Source organism: Scylla paramamosain, chromosome 13, assembly GCF_035594125.1.
Source record: "Scylla paramamosain isolate STU-SP2022 chromosome 13, ASM3559412v1, whole genome shotgun sequence".
Taxonomy (NCBI): domain Eukaryota; kingdom Metazoa; phylum Arthropoda; class Malacostraca; order Decapoda; family Portunidae; genus Scylla; species Scylla paramamosain.
The window spans coordinates 23,199,585-23,224,892 of record NC_087163.1 but is presented as its reverse complement, the minus strand read 5'-3'; the positions used below and the strand labels follow the sequence as shown (position 1 = coordinate 23,224,892).

The window sequence follows — 25,308 nt, the reverse complement described above, 5'->3', positions numbered from 1 at the left end:
ATCATTATTGTAATCTGTTTCCACTGTAAAGTGGAAAAATAGCAAATCTTATCTTTAGTAAGAATCATTTGCTTTCTTTACATGACTGCAATGTCATGTGCTGAAATAAGGTACAAGGAGTAAAGAAGATAATAGGGTAGGGAGTGAAAGACCCAACACAAGAGTAACAGTGGTGTGTCTTTTCAGATGTTTGCAGGTCAGCAGACAGACCATCCCATGGCTACATCCCAACCCCAACCCTTCATGGTTGTCAACCCATCAGTGGGAAATTCTTCAGGCTTCTATAATTGTTCTCTGTGTAATTATAGAACAGGTACAAAGGAAGAGCTTAACAACCATATGCGACAACATACAGATGGCTGGCTGCACGCGTGTCCCCACTGTGACTATAAGACAAGACGAAGCAATGACCTAAAACGTCACGTAACAAGTCGCCACGAAGGATCCATTCTCCGACCTTACCGCTGCTCACTTTGTCCATATCGCACAACCTGCACCGCCTATCTTGAGCAGCACCTCAACACAAAGCATCAGAATCACACTAGACACTCTTCATTACCAATTTGCCCCTCTTCAGAACCTAGCTCTCATCCTAAACAGTGATGGAATCAATTAAAAGCAGGCTGTACCTCAGTGATGCAAGTGTGATGATCCCCTATACAAATAAAAGCATTCCCATTCTTTGTTCATATGTCAGACTTACTTGTGTATTCTGAATATAGTACACAATATTGTAAATGGCCTTTTCTGGAGGAACATGGACAATACAATAATAATAATAATAATAATAATAATAATAATAATAACATTAATAAATAATAAATGCCAATATTACAGTTATTAAGTTTGTGTTCATGAGTATGTGCGTGAGTTCTGTCACCGCTGCCTTGCTGGTTTGTGTCTGTGCTCAGGTGTTGTAGTGCAGAAAGGGGAGTGTGACTTAAGGGATTATTATTTTTATCAATAGTGCTAAAAATATTTCTGAACTGGTAAGGAAAAGCAGATATACATACCCTGACAACAGTGAAAGTGAAATCATCAATAAATTAGTGTTGCATTAAGGTTTTTAATGGACAAGGCCTTCATACACTAGGTTAAGGTTTTGAAACAAAGTTGCCTTGATTATTTTGATAATAAATGAATGTTGAAATGTTCTATTTGTTCATAGGATGTAATTTAATCCTTGGTGCTCTAGAGTTGTACAATAACATATAAGAGATTTTCTCTAAATATTGTACATATGTATATTTAAGAATCCTCATAAGCCTTGCATTTCATACTTGTCTAGGATTTTCCAGGATTTGATTAGCATAAATTATCTTGCAATATGTTAAAAATGCTGGTATTCTTTTATTTAAACAGTGAGGAATATTATTAATATGAAGTAAAACTGGAATGTTAGGTGAGAGAATGTTTGTATATACTTACATAGTTAAATGTGACATGAAAGTATTCTATATGAAACAAATGTTTGAATAAATGTCATGTTTAAACATGCGAGATGAAACTTACCTTTATGTGCAGCAAGAATTCTCACTCTCTGTGAATCACCATGTGTTGCTTCAGGAATAATGTCATTATTCCTGTGACATCGAGCAGTAAATCTGAGAAATTGTCATCAAGGAACAAGAGTAATTAATAATGTAAAACATATACATGTATTCTCATGTTTTTATTAAATTGTGAAAGTCTTAAAAGACAATTTGGCAGTGAAGAAAATTGTAACATAACAGTGAAAAATAATTGCCTCTGTATATTTATTAAACATCTCATAAATTTATAAGAAATGAGGAAGAAAATAAGTTGTCCCACAGTAACAGAAAATATGTGAAAGAAAATTATGGTATATATAGGCTATATGTTAGTGGCCCATATCTATTTCCATTATTCAGCTTGAGCAGAGCTCTAGTACAGATCTGAAAAGAAAGAGCATGCTGAAAACAAACACAAGAATAAGTAAATGCTAAAGAGCATTACAGAAAAAAAAATGGCTCATAAAAGAATTATGTCAGCATGTAAGAGCCATTTCAAACTCAAGTTAATATTGTTTGCCTTTTGATTTATGCAAGTATTTTGCCTTGAGACTGCAGCATCATGCTGCAATTAAATTACAAGACTGCCAGATGAAGCAGATTCCCTGGAAGAGGAGTATGACTCCCCTCCACTGTTGTCACATCTCAGATATGTTCAGTAACACTGGCATGTCTTTGCAGATATCTGAAGTTGTGTCGTTGAGGCCACTAATCTCCGGTGCAGTGACCTCCACCCCTGGCTCCTCCCCTTCCAGTGCTGCCACACATACCTGCCCCATGTGCAGATTCTCCACCACCTGCAGACTGCTGCTGACGCAACACATCCGCCGCCACCATGATAACTGGCCCTTTGCATGTCCCCACTGTGACTACCGCACACATCGCAGTCATGACCTAAAAAAGCATCTCAGAACTCACACGGGAGAAAAACCTTACCACTGCAGTCTGTGTCCATACCAAACTAGTGACCCGAGCAACCTGAGTGCTCACTTCAAGAATCGACACTCATCTCTTCGAGTGGAAGATCACCTGCCTCAGTGAGGTTGTTCACATTGTTGCATTTGCAAGGATCCAGTGAAGGAGGATGTTTTCCTACTGTAATGCCAATACCTTCAAGCAGCTTGCACATTCAGTAAAGAAAAATTACACCAGCAAGAATCTTTAGATTTGTTGGATTCTTATTCTTAGATTTGAAGCAACTTTTGTCTTAGTTATCATTATTTTATTCTGCAGCTATTTGAGGTGTTAAGGACAAAACAGTATTTGTTCAAAATTATTAGAAAATATATCTAGTGAAAACTCTTTGATAATGTTATCTCGCTTGTAATTAAACATAAACAAGACAAGTGAAGAAAGTAGGTAACTTGCTTTCAAAGATATTGTGTGGAAGCTTTATTGTCTCATAAACAAAAAAAGGGGATAAAAAAATATATGAAACTTATCATACATATGATATGCATACATGAAAGACACTTATATTTATTATTGTATTGCGCCAAGTAAGGAAGTCACTACCACACCAGAATGTTCCTGAGCTGTGTGCCGTGCAGCAATGGGTAGTGAGGCTGTCAGTGGCTTTGCTCCACCATAACACTTCATTTTATTGCTTGTTAAATATTTCTTTATTTTCCCTCGTTTTAGAGGTGCTCATTTTCCCCATGAAGCTGTTGATTTTCTATCCCTCCTTGACCTTGGGAAGGAAATAAAAGTTTGTAAGGTTTATGCAGTTCTATTATAAATAAACTTTGAGAGATTTTTTGTTGAAAATAGTTTCCTTAATGTAAACCAGAATGCATGACTGACAAATGGTAATGTGTTATTTGTATGCTTTTTGAGAGAGAGAGAGAGAGAGAGAGAGAGAGAGAGAGAGAGAGAGAGAGAGAGACCGATCTTTAACAAATTATAATTGGTTCCACAACCTTGTTAATTTTATTGTTTGTTCTTCGTAGCATCCATTGAAATACATGTATTTTAATGTACTGAAATATGTGTCATCTCATCAATACTTATCAGATAAAATCATTCTTTGCACTTGTCATTTACATTGCACATAAGTAACAGTTTTACTGCAAAATTTTTACCTTCTACTTTAAAATGTTTCTCTAAGTAATAAGATATTTGTGATTCACATTTGCCACAGTCATGGCTTTGGATACCTCTGGCATAGAAGGCTTGAGAAAAACTAGAAATACACAAGTAATAATGGTATGTCTTTGCAGGTGTTTGCATATTCACTCCAACTAGTACAACACTTTCCTAACTTGCTAAACTTCCCCTCACTGCCAGCCATGCATTCTTACATTTTCTGCACTTTCAGCACCAGTTAATTGATGCACATGAGAAAGCTCTCTAATTAATCCTTCTTCATTTGCCCATAAATGGTTGAAGTAATGATTGGAAGAGACATTTGCACCTCATACTGGTGAACTGTGTATTGCCACTGCACCAACAACTGCTGCAACATGAGTTAAAATCTGTAGACAATTCCCGTGCCCACTGGCATAAAAAAATCAAAGCCTCGTGAATTCCTGTACTCACTATCACTCGTGCATATTAAATGAATTCCAGTAAACGTAAAACTAATCACATAATGACACAAAGCTTCAAAGAACTCCAAACAAAAATTATTCATAGTTTACTTTTAACAATTTAATGTAATCAACTATTTATTTCAAGTGAGAATGTGGTGGTATTTGTAAATACTAAGATATGAGTGAATAAAAAAAAATTAAAAACTCAGGTTTAGTGTTGGTACTTAAAGTCAGAAATTAATGAGCTTTCAATTACTACAGGATTCTAACTTGATATTGTCTATAATCAAATATACGTATTTTAGATGGGGATTAAATAGTTACATTAAAAACAATAAATAATAAAAAGAAACTGTTTGAGTTAATAATTTAATTTTCTTGAAACAAAATACCAAATAAAGTTTACACCTGAGATCATTCATTTGTGGCTAAAGTTGTTAAAAAACAATATTATCTTTAAAGGCATGTAAACACACTGTAACACTAATCATTTGAGAGAAATTGTATTCACCAAAGGACAACCCTGGAATCAAGTAATGTAAATAAAGTACAAATGTATAATGCATGAAGTGAGTGAAATGAAGTACATATCCCTGATGCCACTTGTTCTACTATACTTTCATTGCATGTAAGTTTAGAGTTATGGAAGTACTTGTGCATCTTACTGATTCAGTATACCATGAGAGTTTTCCAACACTAACCTTGATCCCCCATCACCCAACAGATCACAGCTTGGGGCAATGAGGGAGAGGGAAAGGATCTGGCATCTTTGCTATATTTCAGGTAAGTCTTCCTCATCATCCTCATCATGATATCAGTGTTCTGGCCAGCCTGGAAGCATCACTAATTTGAAGGCAGGATAAATTGGTCATGTGAAGCCAGGGACTGAATCCATGCCAGGGACTGAATTGCCAGGGACTGAATCCATGACAAGACTCTCAAGGAAAACACCTGCATCACTTGATCAGTCAGGCCAAGATGTTCGCCAATGCCAGAGTGGATGTTAATCAGCCTTGACTATCCTGTCACATGGCTTTTCCCTCCATGTCAGATAATTTTTTTTTGCCATTTCCACTTCCTCGTATCAGAAAATTATCTCTTCAGTTTTCTCTTACCTCCACTCTGGGAGATGTATTTCCATCTGAAATTATTCCTTTTGGTAGCATATGACCAAGCCTCTTTTTCAAAGGTCATTGGGTTGATACTGCCTTTAGAGATCTCCATTGCCCATCGGTATCTTAATTGCCCACACTGACATCCCATCTGGTCTTATTGCTTTCCTCCTCCAATTCTGGAGGTGACTTGTAAAACATATGTTATATTAGCTAGATTCATGTGATCCTGTTTCCATATCTAGATTTATCCAGATTTTACTTTATTTGTTACACAATCTTCATCATTTCATCCTTTAGTCTATTCAGTATATTTATACACCAATAGGGAAAGCTACAATTAATTTTACTGCTGCATCTTTTCTCATGCATCCCCAAATATCCAAGTCCTGTGCTCTACAAGAGATCATCTCTCTGTCAAGTTTTTGTATTTCACTCCTTGACCTACACATTAATTGTCACCTCTCTTCTCTCTATTTATTTATTTATTTATTTATTTATTTATTTATTTATTTATTTACTTATTCTTATTTTTCCTTGTAAACATATCAAGTCCTCCAACTCTCATTTCACAGCATGATAAACTACCTAAGAGATATTTCAGTCTATTAAAATTTTCCATTTCATGAGTTATTTCACTCTTGCCAGATGTCCTCAGTGTTCCTTTGTGGCCACCAGCAGGAAGCAACTTCGTGCTCACCTCTCCGCCCACACAGGCAATCGGCCACACTCTTGCCCATACTGTGATTACAGGGCTGCCTGCAACAAAGACCTGCAGAAGCATATCCGCACCCACACTGGCGAGAAGCCATATCAGTGTGAGCTGTGTCCCTACAGAGCAAGTGACATCAGCAACTACCGTGCACATGTAAAAGTGAAGCACAAACAGAGGATGCAGCCTGCTGTGGCCCCCACAGCTGATCGGCACTGGTAGTGACTCCCACAGTAATTATCTCTGAAAAGAAAGTATTTCTAGGATGATAAAGTTAACTGAAGTCTTACTGTAAAACTGAAATACGTAGGTTGCTGCTTTATGGTAAACAATACAGTATATTTCTAGAGATGAGTTTTAATAGCTCCTTGAGAAACAAAAGATGTATGCACCCACATTCATTCACACATACAGCATACTGAAACACACCATGTAATGAATTGGTCAGCATGTATGGCTGACAACTAAGAAGGTCCAATTTCAAGTCCTGGCTAGTCCTGGGTGTGGCAAGGCAGACACAGGTGGGCAGCAAAGAGGTCTGGCATATAAGCCAAGGCATTGTGACCTTGCCACCCCAGTGTGTGGTCTCATTCCTACCCAAAGACTGGTCCCTTTGAGCCCTAAACTTTCTGCAGACCAGCTGGCTCAGTGATGCCAGCCCTCAAACACATAAACATACTGTTCTTAAAGACTGGATTTAAAACCATCCTAACTTCCCTAGACCTTTATATGGTGGACAGATCTTTACCATCTTTGCATGAGGGTCAGTTGTGCATATAAAGGGATATATAGGTATTATCTTTGCCATCAAGAGGCCTCATGATAGTGTGGCACTGTAACCAGCCTTCAAGCCCTTACTCATGACCATTAAAAGAAAGAAAAAATCTACTATAAAATATATTTTATTCCTTTCATTTAAGAACACACATGAAAACAAATATATGAAAGTACTACAATTTTTTTTCATTTTCATTGATGCACTTCTCATTTTCATATAAATGTATGTACTGATAAAGATATACTGATCAAGCAGTAAAATGTATGAAGCTTTTTCCTCTCATATCTACAAGTCTATCTTATGTGACACATGTTCCAAACAACTGTCCCCATGAAGGATGTGAGACAACAGACTCTCCCTGCACGACAAAAAACAAAACAAGGTGTCCATACATATATAAACACTTGTTTATATATATATATATATATATATATATATATATATATATATATATATATATATATATATATATATATATATATATATATATATATATATATATATATATATATATATATATATATATATATATATATATATATATATATATATATATATTGCAACACAAACTCCTTTCATTTATGCACCTTAAAACACAAAAACCATTTCCTTTTTACTTCTGCACCTATATAATTATACAACATACAACTTAAAGTAATAAAAGTTTCATTAATATTTCTAATTTTCACACAAGCACAGTAAAAACCAAAGAAAGCAGCTGTTACCAACAAATGAACAACTTCCCTTCGCTACAAGCAGAGGCTACATAAATAACGTTCTGTAATCCTGTTTTATAAGCTTGCCAATGAGAGAGAGAGAGAGAGAGAGAGAGAGAGAGAGAGAGAGAGAGAGAGAGAGAGAGAGAGAGAGAGAGAGAGAGAGAGAGAGAGAGAGAGAGAGAGAGAGAGAGAGAGAGAGAGAGAGAGGACTGTAGATAGGTAGTCAGATGGATATGAAACTGTCCAGGTGCCTTCCAAAAGTAATCTTTTGTCATGAATGAATGGCTAAGAAAGCAGCTTCATAGTTCATTACTGAAAATAAAAATTACACCCTTCTATAACTTTCTTTCTGTGTGTGTGTGTGTATATATATATATATATATATATATATATATATATATATATATATATATATATATATATATATATATATATATATATATATATATATATATATATATATATATATATATATATATATATATATATATATATATATATATATAATTACAAAAAAAAAAAAAAAAAGGCATAGCTTAATGAAATAATGGACCTCCTTTAAGTTCATGATGATAATAAAATACATACTTTGTCTTCACTAACTTAACTAAGCAGTCACTTCTCTCTTTGTACAGTGAATGTCAGCAAAGTTAGCAAAGGTAAACTAAATTCTTTTCCTCATATTCAGAAAACATTCTCCATGACCAACTAATTTGCTTTCTTGTGTATCAAGCAACTCCCAGCAAAGCATCTTGGCTTGCCTGGTGGAGGGAGTCACACCCATTTCTGGGGAAGCAAATGACTCTCACCACCACATTGCTACACTGCTTCCTCCTGAATCTGAAAGATTAAAGCAAGTAAAAAAAACAATGGAGCAGCACAACTGACAAGTCACTGGTGCCATATCATGAGTGAGCAGTTAACACAATAACAAAAATATTAGCTGGTACCAGAACCTTCACAAAATTATTCTTATTCCTTAATTTAAGGCTTGAGGCCTGAGATTTTTTTTCCTTAATCATCAGTTACCTAAATGTAAAATATACACTCAACCTTCTGTTATTATGGGACTCACTTTTGCATTTAAATTATATTGCAATTTAAAACCATCGCATCTTTCTGAGTGACTACTCCCATTATAAACTACCAGAGTAATCACCTATCATATTCATCATATCACATTCATCACACTGATAAAATCACCAGAATGGTTGACAACTCTTAGATGGACAATTGCTGATCATAGTACTAAAATCAATGAAATAGCTGAAAATTTCAGGATGATATAATTAAATTCTATCTTGGTCCTTCAGTCACCACATCACTTTCTGAGAATCTTTGTGACTGAATCTTTCCATTTTTTCCATTCTTGTTTCCTTTATTATCTTGCTTCTTGCCTTTGACTAAATAAGGAATATATATATATATATATATATATATATATATATATATATATATATATATATATATATATATATATATATATATATATATATATATATATATATATATATATATATATACATATATATATATATATATATATATATATATATATATATATATATATATATATATATATATATATATATATATATATATATATATATATTTTTTTTTTTTTTTTTTTTTTTTTTTTTTAAGGCTATATATGGATATATCATTCCATCTTCCTTACCTCCATGGCAGAGGTAGATGATTGCTGCTGTGGCTGTGGGGAGAGGCTGTGGTGGCTGTGGTGGCGCCTCATACGGTACGGTGTCAAGTCCAAGGAGAACACCTTGCTGTACCCATTTGTCTGTGTAATATTAGTACAAACTGGTAGTACCTAACAAGAGTACATCCACTACAACTACTTCTACTATGACACAACTACTACTGTTATTACTCCCTTTACTGTTACTGCTTCAACTACTCATTTGCTACATGAATCTTTAAATTCAGATTTACCCAAGGTTGCTCCATTTCCATATTTTCCATTTTTTTCCTTATTACTTTAATACTTTCATTACTTATTACTTTAATATTATTACTTTAATATTTTCATTATTATATTATTACTTTAATATTTTCACCAACCATATGAATTCAAAAGCATATCAATGCATGCAGAAACATGCACAACATAGCCCCAATGATCCAGTGTGTAGTATCAAAACCTCACCAGATAAGAAAATTTACTTTCAGCACCTGTACTAGCATGCCAGCACAGCCTTCACATTAGTTGAAAGGTAAGTTTAGAAAATATGTTTTTCTTGTTTCCTATATCAAATGTATATAACAGATAAAAATAAAATCCCTCTAGGTATGAAAAACCAGCTGAAAAAATAACTAACATTTCACAGCCATACCTACCCTAAAGGTTATCCCAATTAGGGCATCTGCCTTGTGGTACAGCCTATCCTTGTGAGATATTACAACAATCTGCATCTCCTCCTTATTCTTACGAAGGTATGAGGTCACCCTGCAGATATTTATCTTGTCCAGGGCTGCATCCACCTCATCCAGGATGAAGAATGGGACAGGATTGTAGCTGCAGGAGTATCAGACAACTCACATAGTTCATTAGCAAACAAAATATATAGCATTCTTCTGCAGATACACAAAGAATTTCAGAAAGGCCACCTACAATCCATCTAGCTAATTACAAGTGGTTTCAAAGTTGTCTTTTCAACATAGCAAATAATATAATGCAAGCAGCATAGATTCACATACAAACAAAAAAAAATCACTTCATGCATACATGCACTACTTATCATTTACCTAACAATGTGATGCCATTTCTCTCTCACTACAAGCACCCAAATACAAGAGAGTCTTGTATGTAGTCCATACATCCCTTAAAGATCTGCAGACACACACGCACTATGCAAAGAATAACAGAATCACATTTTACCTATGCAGAGCAAAAAGTAAGACAAGGGAGGCAATCGCTTTTTCTCCACCAGACAGGGTGCACATCTGCTGGCACCGCTTGCCAGGTGGAATGCAATGATAAATGATAGACCCCAAGTACGGCTCCTCCTGGTTGTCTGTCTCCAGCATCGCCTGAGCTGTATTATCATGGCACAGGGTCTGTGAGAGAGAGAGAGAGAGAGAGAGAGAGAGAGAGGAGAGAGAGAGAGAGAGAGAGAGAGAGAGAGAGAGAGAGAGAGAGAGAGAGAGAGAGAGAGAGAGAGAGAGAGAGAGAGAGAGAGAGAGAGAGAGAGAGAGAGAGAGAGAGAGAGAGAGAGAGAGAGAGAGATATTAAAGGAAATTTAGAACAAGAAAAATGGAATAGTGGAAAATATTGGAGCAGTGAAAAAAAAATCATTAGGCCAATTTAAAACAAGCTCAATAAAAACAATTAATTTCATATTTACACCACCTACACACTAGAAATAAAGAAATATACACAAATATAAATGGAAAAAAGTACTAAAACACGATACAAAAAGCTCAACTCAGGCACACACACACACCTTAAAAAGATGATCAATCTTCTCAGAGACAGAAGAGAAGCAGTCCATGAAAAGCCTGCGACGCTGTTGTTTCACTTTCTCAAAGGCATCTTTGGCACTCCTGGCTAGGTGTTGCTTCTCCCTCAAGGCAACTCTCATGGCCTTCACCTGCTGATCCAACTGAATTTAGGCTCTGCCTTGTGTTTTTCTTTGGAGGCTGTAGGGATGGACAGAAATGAGGCTGGTGGTGGTGTATCATATCAAGAACAGGAAGCTATGGATGGATACACAGATGGTGCTAAGGCCTGTATTCTGAAACTTATGCACCACACCTCCACTACTTTCAAAAGGCTCAAGGTGAAGCTATGTACATATGTTTTTAGTTTCTTTTATGGTTCTAGTGACAGATTACAAAGATTTGTACATTAATAACAGAAGAAACACTCTTGAGAACCTAAGTAATTATCTCTGTAGCCTTTGAAAACAGTTGTGGTGAGAAAGCAAAGCATTTCAGAGTACAGGCCTCAGTACTGCATCAGGTACATGAAGCTAAAACCATTAAGGTACAACCATTATTACTGTAAGACTACAAACTGGGATAAGTGCATGTATTTTTTTACATTGAACAAAGGGGGGAAGGAGAGAGAGAGAGAGAGAGAGAGAGAGAGAGAGAGAGAGAGAGGAGAGAGAGAGAGAGAGAGAGAGGAGAGAGAGAGAGAGAGAGAGAGAGAGAGAGAGAGAGAGAGAGAGAGAGAGAGGAGAGAGAGAGAGAGAGAGAGAGAGAGAGAATCATCTAATGTACAAGGTGAAAGTGAAGGTTATGTTGCTGCATCCATCCCCTCAAAAAAATTCCAAGAAGCATCAAAGTGGACTAGACCAACAAGTTGTCCTGGAACATCACTATCAATCAATATCATCATCATCATCATCATCATCATCCTACCTGCAGGTTTCCCAGATTCTCCTCTAATCTGCTGATTTTGGTGACTATGTGTTCTTCCACATTATTCCGCTGCTCCTCGTTCTCCAGTTCCCTATACCTCCTGGACAGAGAGGAGAAATCCACCTCAATGTTTGGCTCACTCTGCGACTGCTGTGTGGAGGAAGACAGAGGAAGGGGAAGAGAACAAGTGGAGATGAAGGCTGCTCGGAATCTGACTTGCTTTATTATCCTTTGACAAATAAAATTATATCACAGTGACTGAAATCCATCAATATTATTTGGGAGGAAAGAAAAAATACTATGAGTGAAGCATGAGATGGGATGAGGAATTCAACTCTTACATATCATATAATGGGAACTGGAAGGGGGGAGAGAGAGAGAGAGAGAGAGAGAGAGAGGAGAGGAGAGAGAGAGAGAGAGAGAGAGAGAGAGAGAGAGAGAGAGAGAGAGAGAGAGAGAGAGAGAACTTTACATGGACAAAAAGTGGCAAATGATGAAATAAAGGTACATAAAGAAAAGGTCAGAATTTGTACATAATGAAAGGCAGTCTGCTGATACAAAGGCATGTGAGGAAAATACTAACACACAGGCTACAATGATCAGATAAGAAGTAAAGTATACTGTGTTCTCTATAAACTGGAAAGGATGCAGACTGACAAAGAAAATGGTGCCAGAATTAGAATTAATTTACCAAGAAAGGTCGAGATAAACTGAAACAAAGAAAAAGAGGAAATTTGATATAACAAAGAAAAATAGCTTCTCCCATACAAATACTTGAATGTATTGAAGTTTGGAATTTACCAAAGGAAGAGGTGGCATCATCTTAGAATGCACCAATTGAAAGGAAGACAATAAAAGCAGATATGGAGATTGGACCATGTGTGTAGCTTAGACCCCTAAAAAATACTATGTAAATATACAAATGGGAGTACATACACACCTGTAATTCAGATGATATTTCCCTGGAAGATGATGCAGATGACTCCATTCCCTGTCCTAATGCCTGTTGTAGAGAGCCAGAGACCAGAGGGAGTTTCATATCCTTGATGTGACATTGCTGCAGGATGGTTTGTCTGTGTGTGTGAAGAGAGAGGATAAATAATGCAGTTTTAAAGTAATTAATAAATAAATAAATAAATAAATAAATAAATAAATAAATAAATAAATAAATGCATACATACATACATACATACACCAAGGCTACCTGCCCAAAACAAGGCACACAACCTTAATATTCATACTCAATCACACCACTCTCACCTCCTTGGTCTATGACAGATAAGAAAAGTACTCCTGCCCTCACTTTGCACAGATCACCCACACAGCTTGGACAGTTTCAGTCTGGAACAAGGCTTAGGCAAGTAATAAATAAATAAATAAATAAATAAATAAATAAATAAATAAATAAATAAATAAATAAATAAATAAATAAATAAATATCCCAAATAATATAAATACCTTTTCATCTCCTCCACATGCATGCACACAACTCTTCTGCATCACAACATAGCCCCCCTGCCACCACCACCACTTCCACTCACCTCTCCACTCTGAGCACTGCTATCTTCTGCCTGATGCGTGAAATTCTGTTCTGCATCTTTTCCCTCTCTCTCCTCAGTAGTCGAGCCTCCTCCTGAGCTGCATCCACGGTCTCTTCTGCTTTGTGCAAGGTTTGCCCTTTTTTAACCAACTCCGACCTGGCCTCTGCACCAGCTTCATTATTGCTTCTATCTCACCAATCTGTATGGCAATGACAAGACTTCAGTATCTAATTTAAATGATTTGGTTAGATATTTATGCTACGTCTGTGGGGCTAAAAGTGTGAATGATGCACGTGTGTGCATGTGGTACTTTGTCTTGGCCACCCCACATGGGATTGCCAGTCTGGTATATAGATAGGTAGATACTTAGGTATGTACTACTATCAAACACATTACTTGCCTTTCTTCTTCCTTATCATCTCCATTACCATTATTTTTTTTCATACAGTTCAAATGGTCTCCACTATACTGCATAACAATTTTTCTAACTATATACTCCTTTACACATCTCATTTCACTTACCTTTTCGTTCTCCTCCTTTTTAGCCTCGGCCAGTGCTTTAGTCTGGGCTGCAATGGCTACATCCCATTTCTTCACATCTTTTTCCATGTCTCTGTTCTCCTCATATGAAATCAGACTCATGATCCGACTCTTCTGCTTCTCAAATTTCAAGCGCTCCTGCTCCCGTTCCATCAAAATCTGCAAGCCTTCATTTTCAAACAGGCAAATATCTGGGACGCCAATCTCCCTGCAAAAATCCTCAAAGATCTCATTTTCCTTCTTATTCATCTCCTCCTTTACTTCAATATTTCCATTTCATGTTCTGTTGTGGCTGCTTGCATTGTTTCAAGGAGGTCAGTATGAATCATCAGTTCCTCTTCCATTTTTCTCTGTTGTTCCTCCAATTCTTCTATTTGGTTGTGGAAGTGATCTAATTCCAAGGATACATATTTCACCTGTGCCTCTTGCCCGTGAACCTGAAAGAGAGAGAGAGAGAGAGAGAGAGAGAGAGAGAGAGAGAGAGAGAGAGAGAGAGAGAGAGAGAGAGAGAGAGAGAGAGAGAGAGAGAGAGAGAGAGAGAGAGAGAGAGAGAGAGAGAGAGAGAGAGAGAGAGAGAGAGAGAGAGAGAGAGAGAGAATAATTTGACATTTCTCAGACACTAATGAAGTACCTCAATACACACATAAAATATTATACCAATCTGCTTTAAGTTATATTGATCAACCATCTGTACACAACACACACACACACACACACACACACACACACACACACAGGAAACCAACTGTAATGATGATTTGTCCAAAACTGGAATATGCAGCTGTAGGAAACATATCAGGAAACTGGAGAAGATACAAAGAGCAGCAACAAATATGATCCTAAACTTAAGTGAAGAGACATACGAAATGAGACTAAAAAAAACTAGACCTTCCAACTCTGGAACGAGGAAGGGAGAGAGGAGACTTAATTACAATATATAGACTAATGGAAGGACTGGAAAAGCTAGATAGCAACGGCATTGTGACGTGGGTTACAAGAGACACTAGAGGACATGGAAAGAAGCTGAAAAAGAAAATTTGTAGAAGATATCAAAAAGAATAGTTTTCCACAAAGTAGTTGATACATGGAACTGTCTAAATAAGGGTGTGGTGCAAGCAAAAACTATTCATAATTTCAAGGACAAGTTAGATAATAATAATAGATACAGAAGCAGGACAGTACAAGCATAGTTCCTTTCCTGCAAGACACAACTAGGTAATCACACCTGGACCTCCAAAATTTTAATCTCAGACTCTTCCCTTGCCACCTTCTGCAGCTCCCTCAGTTCTCCCATGACTGTATTTTTCTTGCTCCTCATCTTTGCTACATTCTTTTCACTCCAACACTTTGCCTTCTTCTCCAAATCTAACTTGCCACCTGACACCAGCCCAGACTTGCTGAAGAAGGTCCCATCGAGAGCCACTGCACTGAGCCTCCTCTCGTCAATCTCGTACGCAACCTTCATGGCATCTTCAGGAGTGTCACATACCAAAATATCATTGGTGGCAAACAGCACTGCCATCTGGTGTTAAGAGAAGGTGTCTTGTAGTGTCAGTGGATGGCAGGTAAGGAAGAGAAGGGAGAATAGGACTTAGTGGTATAAGAACAAGAAACGAGGGAAAAGTAAAAGGTTTTAAGAATAATGAGCCAAATGCCTGCCTGCAATGTGCATAGCCTATACTATACAGTTAGCGCGGACCGTAGTGCAAACTTTTTGAGTTTGCACTACGATCCGCGTTTTGGGGAACCATATGATTCTGTGTAACCAAAATCAAGCCGGGAGAAAGTGACTAACCTGCATCCTTCCCCAACACTCCTACCCGCCGCGCGTCACGTTTCTCGGTCTCAGTGTGTTACTGGCCAGCGGAGAGTTCGTTTTTCCTGGCTTTGTCTCAGAATTTCTTTAGCTTTTACCATTATTTTTGCTGTCCTTTTGGGCGTGCTATGCTCTTTGCATGATGCCTGGAAACCGTACAAAGCATGATGATGTCGTGAGAGTTGTTGAACTCCACAAAGTAGGTAAAAATAATCGAGAAATAGCCCATTTAGTTGGATTGACAGAATCAACTGTGTCCAGACTCCTTAATAAATGGCGTGTGGGTGGCAAGGGTGATTTTGTGCCCACCCACAAACATGCTGGGGGCAAGGCCCTTGCTATATCTCCAAAGGCTTTAAGGCTTGTAAAGCGTCAATTGGACCTCCAACCTTCTATTACTGCAAAGGAATTGAAGGAAAAGAACCCTAAACTTCTTGGAGGAGTCTCTATTAGGACAATTCAAGAAAATATTCAGAAGCGCTTAAATTACTCGAAAGTTAAAGCACGTGTTAAGCCCTTGGTCACTGCCCGACAAAGGGCTCGACGCGTCAAATTTGCCAAAGAATACAAAGACTGGGACATTACAGCCTGGAGAATGGTACTTTGGACTGATGAGGCGATCTTTTGTATCAGCGAGAGCAAGGGAAAGAAGGTGTGGAAGTCTCCTGCTGCGTCAGCATGTGACCCACGCCTGACGGTGACAAGTGTTAAACACCCACCCTATCTCATGGTTTGGGGTGCCTTTGGCTATGGTGGTTTGGGAAACCTTGCAATACTCCCTAAGGGCCAGACTGTCAACTCAGAGCGCTATATTAAACTTCTGCAGGAGAATTTGGGAGAGTGTTTTGCAAAAACCGGATGTGAGATCCTGCAGCAGGACGGCGCCCCTTGCCACACCTCTAAGGCGGCAAAAAAATGGCTCAATGATTGTGAAGTTGAGTATATAAGGGATTGGCCTGGTCAGTCACCCGATATTTCCCCCATTGAAAACTTGTGGGGCATCATGAAGGCACGCCTTCGTCAGGAGGACACATCAACTATTCCTAAGCTTGAATTAGCCATTCAGAAGGTTTGGGATGAAATACCTGCTTCCCACTGTCAGAATTTGGCCGATTCAGTCCCAAACAGACTTAAACAGGTCATTAAGGTCAAGGGCTTCCCGATCCCCAAGTAATTTTGAAGTGTAGGTTTTTATTTTATTTTTTGGATTTTTTTAATAAATGAAATTGAGTTTTTTCTGAAGTTTGCACTACGGTCCGCGCTAACTGTACAGTGTCTAAGTTCAGGTGTTTTGTGCATCACTTAAAGTTTTTGGTCAAATTCTAACACACACACGCAAAAAAAACTAATATAATAATATAACTATAAACTAATATAATAATATAATAAAAAAACTGTCTAAATAAATAAATAAATAAAATGACCCTCTAAATCCCTCACCTTCACTTCTGGAGGTTCAAACTTAATCAAATCAAAGGCCAGTTTAACATTCTGTGGGTCCTGTATTGCCCTGAGACTCTCCCTCACTGGATGAACCTGCAGATAGTTGAGTGGGAGGAAGGTTTCTCGATCAATCCTTTGGTCACACAAATAATTAATACACCTGCGGGCTGTGACCTCGTTGTCCACCACGATGGAGTCCAGGTGTTTGAAGAGGACACGGGTGATGGCCAAGTGGTACCTGTGTGTGTGTAAGGTTGTCAAATTTTTATACCTTATAGTTATACATGACAATATACTGACACTCCCACTTAGAACATTATTGCCCTACACATGATCTGCTTACTCAGAATGTAGAGAATGACACACACATGTTCCAACTTTTCAAATGCATACAGAATGTCACATACACATCCACACATCCTGAACATACTTACTTTGGGTGTATAGGCTGACACAGATTCTTCAGTCGGTCATAAATGCCAGGAAACTTTTCTCGAAGCATCTCCAACACCTCCCGCTTCTTGGTGTGCCTCTGGATCTGATTGACATCCCAAGTAGCTTCATTTAGTTCATCTGTTAAGGTCTCCAGCTCATTCTGCAATCTCTTCACCCTGTCCCTTTTGCAGATGACTTCCTTCTGCATATCCTGAAGGAGAAAAGTGTAATGAGGAAATTGAAAAATAGACAAGCTGGACTTTATAGTTAATTTAGATACATAATAGTGTGTGGAAATATATCTATTACTACTACTACTACAACTACTACTACTACTGGTATCCATCAACTATTATTACATATATTTACAGCACTATAATTACTACCACAACTGTGTATGTTTATTGCCATGACTGTTGTTACTGTAGCAAATCCCTCAGCATCACTTCATCCTTACCTTGAGCACCTGCTGTTTCTCTGCCAAAGACTCTTTCTTCAACTTCAAATTCGCAGTCAGCCTCTCTATCCTTTTCTTCAGATCCTGCACCTCCTCCTGCTTCCGCCTCAGAGCCTCCTGTCTCTCCTCCATCCGACGGTTCTCATTTGCCAGCTGATCGAGTTGTGTCTTAAGCTGACGGGAAAGGTAGTCCACTTTCTGCTGCAAGGTAACACAGCACTGACCTACCTGCTGCTTGAGCTGATGGTATTTCTTCAGTTGCTCGCCCTCCAGCTGCACACTTTTACCTTTTGTAAGGAAAAACTGCTCAGTTGCGTATATTGCATGACATCACAATGCCAAACAGGATAATTAAGGTGCTCTACACACTTTTACCTATTTATAAGGGAGAACTGTTTGGTTGTGTATATTGCATGACATCACAACATCAAAGAGCATAATTGAGATGCTCCATCCCTATGAGAAAAAATAATAAAAGGGGATAGAATAACTAATTGTAGATTAATTCATGAATTGATGTATGGATTGAAAAAATTATACAGTATACTTATATACTGGTAAGAAGCTACATGTTTGATGGAACACACCAGAATAACTGAGGCAGGTGGTATGAATAGTAAAAATAAGTTTTCTTCATACAGTTGCAAGTATCTGAAATGGAAGTTATACCAGTGAGGAATATCCATCAACTTTAGAAAAAATGACCAATACAGACACAGACACAGAGACAACACAGAATCATACAAGAGTGACTCAGGCCTTGTAAACTCTAGGTAGGCAAATACACATACACAAACCTACCCATTTTCAAAGCCTCCTCTGCAAGCCTCTTTTCAAACTGAGCTGCTAAAATCTCAGTCTTTTCCAACTCCTTCTTCAGATCCTCCAACTTCCTCAGCTGGTCATCTTGAGCATCCTTTGCCTTAGCAAGAAGATTTGAGCAAATATTCTTCTTCTTCATTCTCTCAGCCAGACAATCTTTGACCGTCACAAGTTCTGAACGTTTTTTGCTCAGCTGGATCTCCTGGTGTGTGTGTGTGTGTGTGTGTGTGTGTGTGTGTGTGTGTGTGTGTGTGTGTGTGTGTGTGTGTGTGTGTGTGTGTGTGTGTGTGTGTGTGTGTGTGTGTGTGTGTGTGTGTGTGTGTGTGTTGGAGGAAAGAAAGAATGAAGATCAGTGATGTTTGGGGAGAAAAAATAAAAATAAAATAAAAAATAAAAAAACAGCAAGGTTTGGCAATGGAAAAGTATCTCTCTCTCTCTCTCTCTCTCTCTCTCTCTCTCTCTCTCTCTCTCTCTCTCTCTCTCTCTCTCTCTCACCAGTTCCCCAACATTCTGCTCCATACTGCCCATTTCTTGTACAATCACAGTTTGATTTTTCCGCTTTTCCTCCAAGTTCTCTGCCTGTTTTTTCCCTTTCTCCTTCAGTTCCTTGAGGGCCTGCTCCTTCACCTCCACCTCTCCCTGAAGGCTCTCCTGAGCAGTGCCGATATGGTATAGCCGGAAGAGTTGTAGCTTGATCTTTTCTCTCTTCTGTAAATGGAGAAGAGAATGGAAATACAGCGGTGCATTGTTTCAGGATTCTGATTCTGGTATATCTACCTCTATACATCTGTTCCTAAGAGTTCCATGAAGGGAATGGCTCCTTTTCCTTTATGCTGCATTCCTTAAAACATATAAACAAAGAAACTATGTAGTAATTCAAAATGCAAGTGGACCAACACTCTTCTAGTCTCTAATAACCCTTCTTGTTGTTGTTGCTGTCTATAGAGTCCAGTGACAGAAAGAGAAGAATGGTCAACAAGACACAAGGACTCACATATTCTTTCTCCAGCTCCTCATACTTCTGCTCCTGTCTCCTGTCCAGCTTCAGGTCATGATATTGGCTCACCACCATATTCAGCTTCTCAAAATCAGCAGTCATCTCTTCCTCAGCTCTTGCCATCTCCTTCCTCAGATGATTGTACTCTGTCTTCAGTGCACTCGATCTGTAGGAGGACATTTTCAAATTGTGCTAAGGGGGGCTATAAACATCATCTTCACTGAAAGGGATAAATGATAAGACATAATTCAATTATTGTCACTAACTTCATCTTTAAATAGTCATGCACATAGTTTTAGTTAGAGAGAGAGAGAGAGGCAATTTATATTCTCGCTCCCTCCTCACACTCTCTCTCTCTCTCTCTCTCTCTCTCTCACCTGTCCTCCTTCACCTACACATCAAGCACGGTAACTCGTCCCTCACCCTGATATCTCCTCAAACATCTTCACTTTCTCGTTGCTCCCATACATAGCTATGGACTCCACGCTGCCCTGGAACACAATGAAGTTACGGCAGAGCAAGTTGATACCCAGTTCTTGCAAGCGCTTCTGGTAGGTGCTGAAGGAAACCTCCTGGAGAGAGAAAGTGTACCTCAAGTCCTGTATACTGTAGCTGGATATTTATCTAATCTTCTTTTTTAAGCTTCCTAATGACTCGGCTGTTACTACAATCTGATTACCAAGTCTAGGGTGGTGGGAGAATAGAATAGGCTCTGTAATGAGGTTGTTAGAGTGGTCATTACAGAGTTTATGAATTAGGATGACAGGTGGATTTAGGTAGGTACATTTAAATCAGGGATTGCCAGGTATAGGCCTGATGGCTTTTTTACAGATTTTCTTGTTTTCTTGTTCATTTACTTATTATTATCATTTTTATGTAGGAGGGGACTCTGACCTTGGGCAACAAAAGGGCTATATAAAGTTGTAGTCAAAAGGGTTATCCAAAATTTGAGGACGTCATGTACATGTCCTTAGAATTATGTACACACACACACACACACACACACACACACACACACACACACACACACACACACACACACACACACACACACACACACACACACACTTTCAAGGGGTAGGTTTCAAGACATCCACCAATTTTGACCTTTTGGGACTGGCACTTCTGTTGGCCTTTATTTATTTATTTTTTATTTATTTATTTTTTTTTTTTCGCCAATGCCCCTCTTGCATTAAACAAACACACACACACACTAACCGTGCCATCCACCAGGAACTCAGACCCCTGACTAGACATCACCCTCTTGAATGCCTTCTCGCTGCCATCAGGGAGCGAGAAGACAGCGGTGACGGAGGCCGTGGCGGCGTCATCACCCTCACCATCATCCACCGCCTTTTCCCGGTGAATCAACTGCTTGCCCTTCTTCACTCTCAGCGCAGTCAACCTCTCGCCAAGCACAAAGGCAATGGCATCTAAAATGTTTGACTTTCCTGCAGGTAGTTGGATTCTTAGTGTTGCGTCATTATGGAGCTTTAAAGGAAGATCATGTAAATTTATGGATAATGGCAGGTGGAAAGTGGTACGTGTTTTATACAGGGGCTGCTACGTGTAGACTTGCTGGCTTTGAAGGAATAGGTTCTTAAATATTGGTAGATGTATGGAATAGATTCAATAATGAAGTTGTTAGAGACGTCATTTGTGAGCTTGAAAAAAAAAATTGAAATTTAGAGATGGTGGAAATAGGCAAGCGTTTTAAAGAGTACCACGTGTAAGCCTGCCGGCTGCTTGCAGATGCCCTTGTGTTCTTAATATTAAGAAACTTTGAATGTACAGAATGAGATGAGCCACGTGAGGTAGAAGGCTTTGAGTTGTAGGACAGATAGAAGTTTACTGACGAGTATTGTACATCAGAGAGAGAGAGAGAGAGAGAGAGAGAGAGAGAGAGAGAGAGAGCAACTCTCGCCTCTCTAAGCTACACCATACAACATACTCCAGTACAAAGAAACAAGAGTCTACCGAGTAAAATACCATGCGAAAATATCAGTGAAAAGGTCCAAGCTAACCTCCTCCATTCGGGCCAATGACGGCGGTGAAAGAAGGCAGCGGGCCAAACACATGTTTCCCATAATACGTCTTGAAGTCCTCAATCTCCAAATATTTCAGCTTGAGAGACATTATTGAAGAGCCAGACAACTTTCCACTCTATTATGATCACAGTGAAAGTTACGATGAACAGGGTCAGTGCAGGTCAAGATGCTTGATACACACTTCTTGGCGCCAAAGGAAACAGTCAGCTAGGCGTCTTAGGGGATAAGCACATATATTTTATATTTTTTATTTATTTATTTATTTTTTTTTTTAGCATTTATTAGGATATATTAATCATTTTACTGCTGTGGTCGTCTTTTGGTAAGATTCAGAGGAGTATAGAAGTATAGTTCGTATGAAAATAAATAGGTGTCTGAAAAGTTGTAAGAGGTTCGTGGGAAAAAAAGTCTACCAGTAAATGAGTTCATATGTACAAAATGGAAGAAATGTTTATTGAATTACTTTTGGGAGTTTTTATGTAAAGCAACAGATTATCACATTTTAGCCTCGGCATTGTAGGGACTGGTGATTTATTCATATTGTTGAAGATTAATTATATTTTGATAAGTTCTTAACTAAAGAAATATCTATTAAATTAGTTTTGTCGATTTCATGTCTCAAAAAAAGAAATAGTGAAAAAATGCAGTATTTGCATAAAATGATAATAATTATCATGATATTTCGTTAAATCATAAATTTATACATAATTGTAATACTGCAAATTAACATAGGCCTACATATAACTAAATATATTTGTTCCCTCCCTTTTGGAATATAGGAAATACTAGCTACTGCTGCTACTACCATTATACTATCTCTTTCAATATATTTGCTCTCGCCCCTTTGGCATATGAATACTACTACCTTACTACTACTACTACTACTACTACTACTGCTACTTTTCTTTCTCTCTTGCCGTCACGGGGCTTGAAGTGTGGTCAACGTTGGCACCTTTTTTGATGGCTCGGTGCCCACCGGTGCTCCCTCCTTCGGCGACATATGACCGCGATGCTGCGACGCATCTCTCTCTTTCTCTCTCTCTCTCTCTCTCTCTCTCTCTCTCTCTCTCTCTCTCTCTCTCTCTCTCTCTCTCTCTCTTAATAACGATGCATGCCAAGCCATAAATGTAAGGAGATGGGTCAGAGATACTGCTTTCCTTTCAGCCTTGGGAACTGATGGGATTCGAGCAAAATCCTTACATTTCAGGGCAGACACAAGAACTTATGAGTATGTTGAGGATAACCCATCCCATCATGGTGGATGTGCGCATTCCCTTTAGTTTGTTCTGTTTGTTATCCGTAGATTTATAATCTTAGTCTAGGATTCAGTTTCTAAGCGGTTCGAATCCTGTTTCACTTTACAGTCACGTCCAGACTCTAGACTCCTTGCTCCAGAGTGAAGGGTTAGAGTTTGGAAGTTGTCCAGAGAGAGAGGGACTTTGCACTGTAGAGTAAGCAAGTCAAGTCTTCATAACAATATTTAGGAGCCAGAAATAGGACATGGTCACCGCAATACAGATAAAATGTCTCTTAGAATCTGTAGAGGATAGTGAGTCATCTCTCGCGAACTAGAAGGTAAGAAAAGGATATGAAAGCACTTGAATTGTTTTCCTTTTAAGAGACTTGCTTTATGATGAATGTAGTTTAATATGTTTGTAGGAAATGTACTATTGCAACTCCCTCCATGACCTCTAACACCTGGCCAAAAATATCTGACAATCTTTCTTCATCTTTTCTCTTTTCCTTCATGCAGATAACACTGTTGTCATCACTATCTCTAACGCTGAATTTTTCCCCTTTTCTGTGACTGTATTATGCTTTTCATTAAAGTTCTTTGTAATGACATTCTCAGTCCCTTCCCATACTCACACCTTATGTGGTTAAACTTTTCTGTTTCTGCTTACTATCAACCATCTTCTTTCCTTGTTGTAAGTTTGCCTTTATTGAACCTGTCCCTAGAAAAGGTGACTTAAATTCAAACAGTATATGAGATATTCACTTTATATAAAAAAACTACAGGTTTCTTAACATAGTCAGTTTAAGAAGAAAAATACTGGTAATGGATGGTAGGGAGCTTGTGGTTACTGCTGTCACTGTGAGTCCTCTGCTGAGGCAACGACACAGCAAAGTTTGCCTGAGGGGCATGGAGAGTGCCACCAATGACCTGACTTGTCACTGTAGGCACTGAAATGACCTGACTGCTGGACTGGGGAATGGACAGCACTTGACCCGAGACTGGCGGTACAGATATCACCTGGGCAGCTGAGTGAGGGACAGTGATAACCTGGCTGGATGAGGTGGGGAGGGTGAACTCTGCATGGCTTGGAACCCCCACAGTGTCCTGGATCACTATCATCTGCTGCACAGGAATGAGGGAGGAAGAGGATGCTGCCTGTGTCACTAGAGAGCCATCACGGGTGAAGTGCTCGCTGGGGTCTGTCTGGTGGCTATGGGAAGCTTCAGAGTCCTGGGAGGGATGAAGTTCTGCTATGTTCTCAGCAAGGGGAGAGGCAGAGACAACCAAGCTGGACATGGGGCCAACCACCATAGTTTCTGAGGAGACCAGGTCAGGTGTGACTTCTCCCTGTAGAATCTCTGGTGTGAGGGTGGTGATGTGTGGTCCCTGTGGAGATGCAAGGTTATTTGCCATAATTGTTTCCTCTCCAATAGGCTGTGATATAAAGGTTAAGGAATTTATCTGTATTTATTTTCAAGACTTGAGTGACGCTCTTGACTGATGATCCATTTCATGGTAATTTTTCCACCAATTTTGTTTAAATTAGTGATAAGAGGATCAAAACAGGGTTCAGTTCAAAATTTTACCACATAAATTTCCTATGTTCACATATTTGCATCTAATAAGTGCCTTTTAATGCCTGCTATTTGTTAGATACAAAACCTTACTGTGTATTCAAGCAACTTTAAAGAATCAGAATTCTTCCTTCTGAAAATGGAAAAAACTTGTCAGTCAGAACACTTACGGTATAAATGTCAGACACAGGGAGCTGATGAACATCAATGCTGGTGCCATCACTGGTAGCTGTCACCTCAGTGAGGCTTGAGGAACACTCTGCCTCGCTGGACACTGGAGCAGCAACTGTCACAGCCTCACCAGACCCTTCATGCTTTTTTGAATTCTTATCATTTTTAGAATGTACTATTCCATGACTGCTCATATGTCTCTTTACCTGAATTATAAAGAGATAATTGAAATAGACATTACTTAAATCCAGCCTTTATAATTTTTTTTATGTAGGAGGGGCACTGGCCAAAGGCAACAAAACAAACAAAAAGATGCCCACTGACAGTGCCAGTCCCAAAAGAAAGGCCAAAAGCATCATGCAATATTGGAGGATAAGTGTCTTGAAGCCATGAAAATAGTGGTAGAAGATAGCAAGAGATGCAACACTGCGGCAATGAGAGAGAGGCTGAGGACAATCAG

At 38.6% G+C, this 25,308-nt stretch overlaps 4 protein-coding genes across 9 annotated transcripts in view; 1 reads left to right on the top strand and 3 right to left on the bottom strand.

Moving 5' to 3' along the window:
- Positions 1–6,236, top strand: part of LOC135106536 (longitudinals lacking protein, isoforms A/B/D/L-like) — a 183,774-nt gene extending 177,538 nt beyond the window's left edge. Inside the window, exons 5-6 of one of the 4 annotated variants that reach the window (XM_064015672.1) lie at positions 4,788–4,846; positions 5,824–6,236. In XM_064015672.1, coding sequence (XP_063871742.1) covers positions 4,788–4,846; positions 5,824–6,109 — 345 coding nt within the window. In that variant the 3' untranslated portion in view covers positions 6,110–6,236. The other 3 variants (XM_064015671.1, XM_064015668.1, XM_064015674.1) reach the window with 3 other exon arrangements.
- Positions 6,237–8,082: 1,846 nt separating this feature from the next.
- On the bottom strand, positions 8,083–13,448 carry LOC135106535 (structural maintenance of chromosomes protein 1B-like). 2 transcript variants are annotated; one of them, XR_010271351.1, is made up of 8 exons: positions 13,309–13,442; positions 12,708–12,840; positions 11,768–11,914; positions 10,846–11,041; positions 10,281–10,459; positions 9,740–9,917; positions 9,063–9,182; positions 8,083–8,224 (listed from the first exon to the last, which is right to left on the bottom strand). XR_010271351.1 is itself a non-coding variant. In XM_064015663.1 (8 exons), the coding sequence occupies exons 4-8, from the start codon at positions 10,981–10,983 to the stop codon at positions 8,204–8,206; spliced, it is 636 nt and encodes a 211-aa protein (XP_063871733.1). In that variant the 5' UTR covers positions 10,984–11,041; positions 11,768–11,917; positions 12,708–12,840; positions 13,309–13,448; the 3' UTR covers positions 8,083–8,203. The 2 variants fall into 2 exon arrangements, 1 of the variants encoding a protein (XP_063871733.1); XM_064015663.1 differs by having other exon boundaries at positions 11,768–11,917; positions 13,309–13,448.
- Positions 13,449–14,080: 632 nt separating this feature from the next.
- On the bottom strand, positions 14,081–22,081 carry LOC135106534 (structural maintenance of chromosomes protein 1A-like). Of its 2 annotated transcripts, XM_064015661.1 has the most exons (11): positions 21,843–22,081; positions 21,037–21,269; positions 20,242–20,390; positions 19,816–19,984; positions 19,317–19,529; positions 18,801–19,023; positions 18,000–18,286; positions 17,542–17,753; positions 17,105–17,345; positions 15,074–15,370; positions 14,081–14,285 (listed from the first exon to the last, which is right to left on the bottom strand). In XM_064015661.1, exons 1-11 carry the CDS (start codon positions 21,952–21,954, stop codon positions 14,106–14,108), a joined length of 2,316 nt encoding a protein of 771 aa, XP_063871731.1. In that variant the 5' UTR covers positions 21,955–22,081; the 3' UTR covers positions 14,081–14,105. The 2 variants fall into 2 exon arrangements, with proteins under 2 accessions (XP_063871731.1, XP_063871732.1); XM_064015662.1 differs by lacking the exon at positions 15,074–15,370.
- Positions 22,082–23,851: 1,770 nt separating this feature from the next.
- The window catches only part of LOC135106531 (zinc finger protein 569-like), a 7,337-nt gene continuing 5,880 nt past the window's right edge, over positions 23,852–25,308 (bottom strand). The window contains exons 10-11 of the mRNA XM_064015659.1: positions 24,848–25,054; positions 23,852–24,489 (exon numbers count right to left, since the gene is read on the bottom strand). Coding sequence (XP_063871729.1) covers positions 23,905–24,489; positions 24,848–25,054 — 792 coding nt within the window. The 3' untranslated portion in view covers positions 23,852–23,904. The remainder of the gene's footprint in view (positions 24,490–24,847; positions 25,055–25,308) is intronic.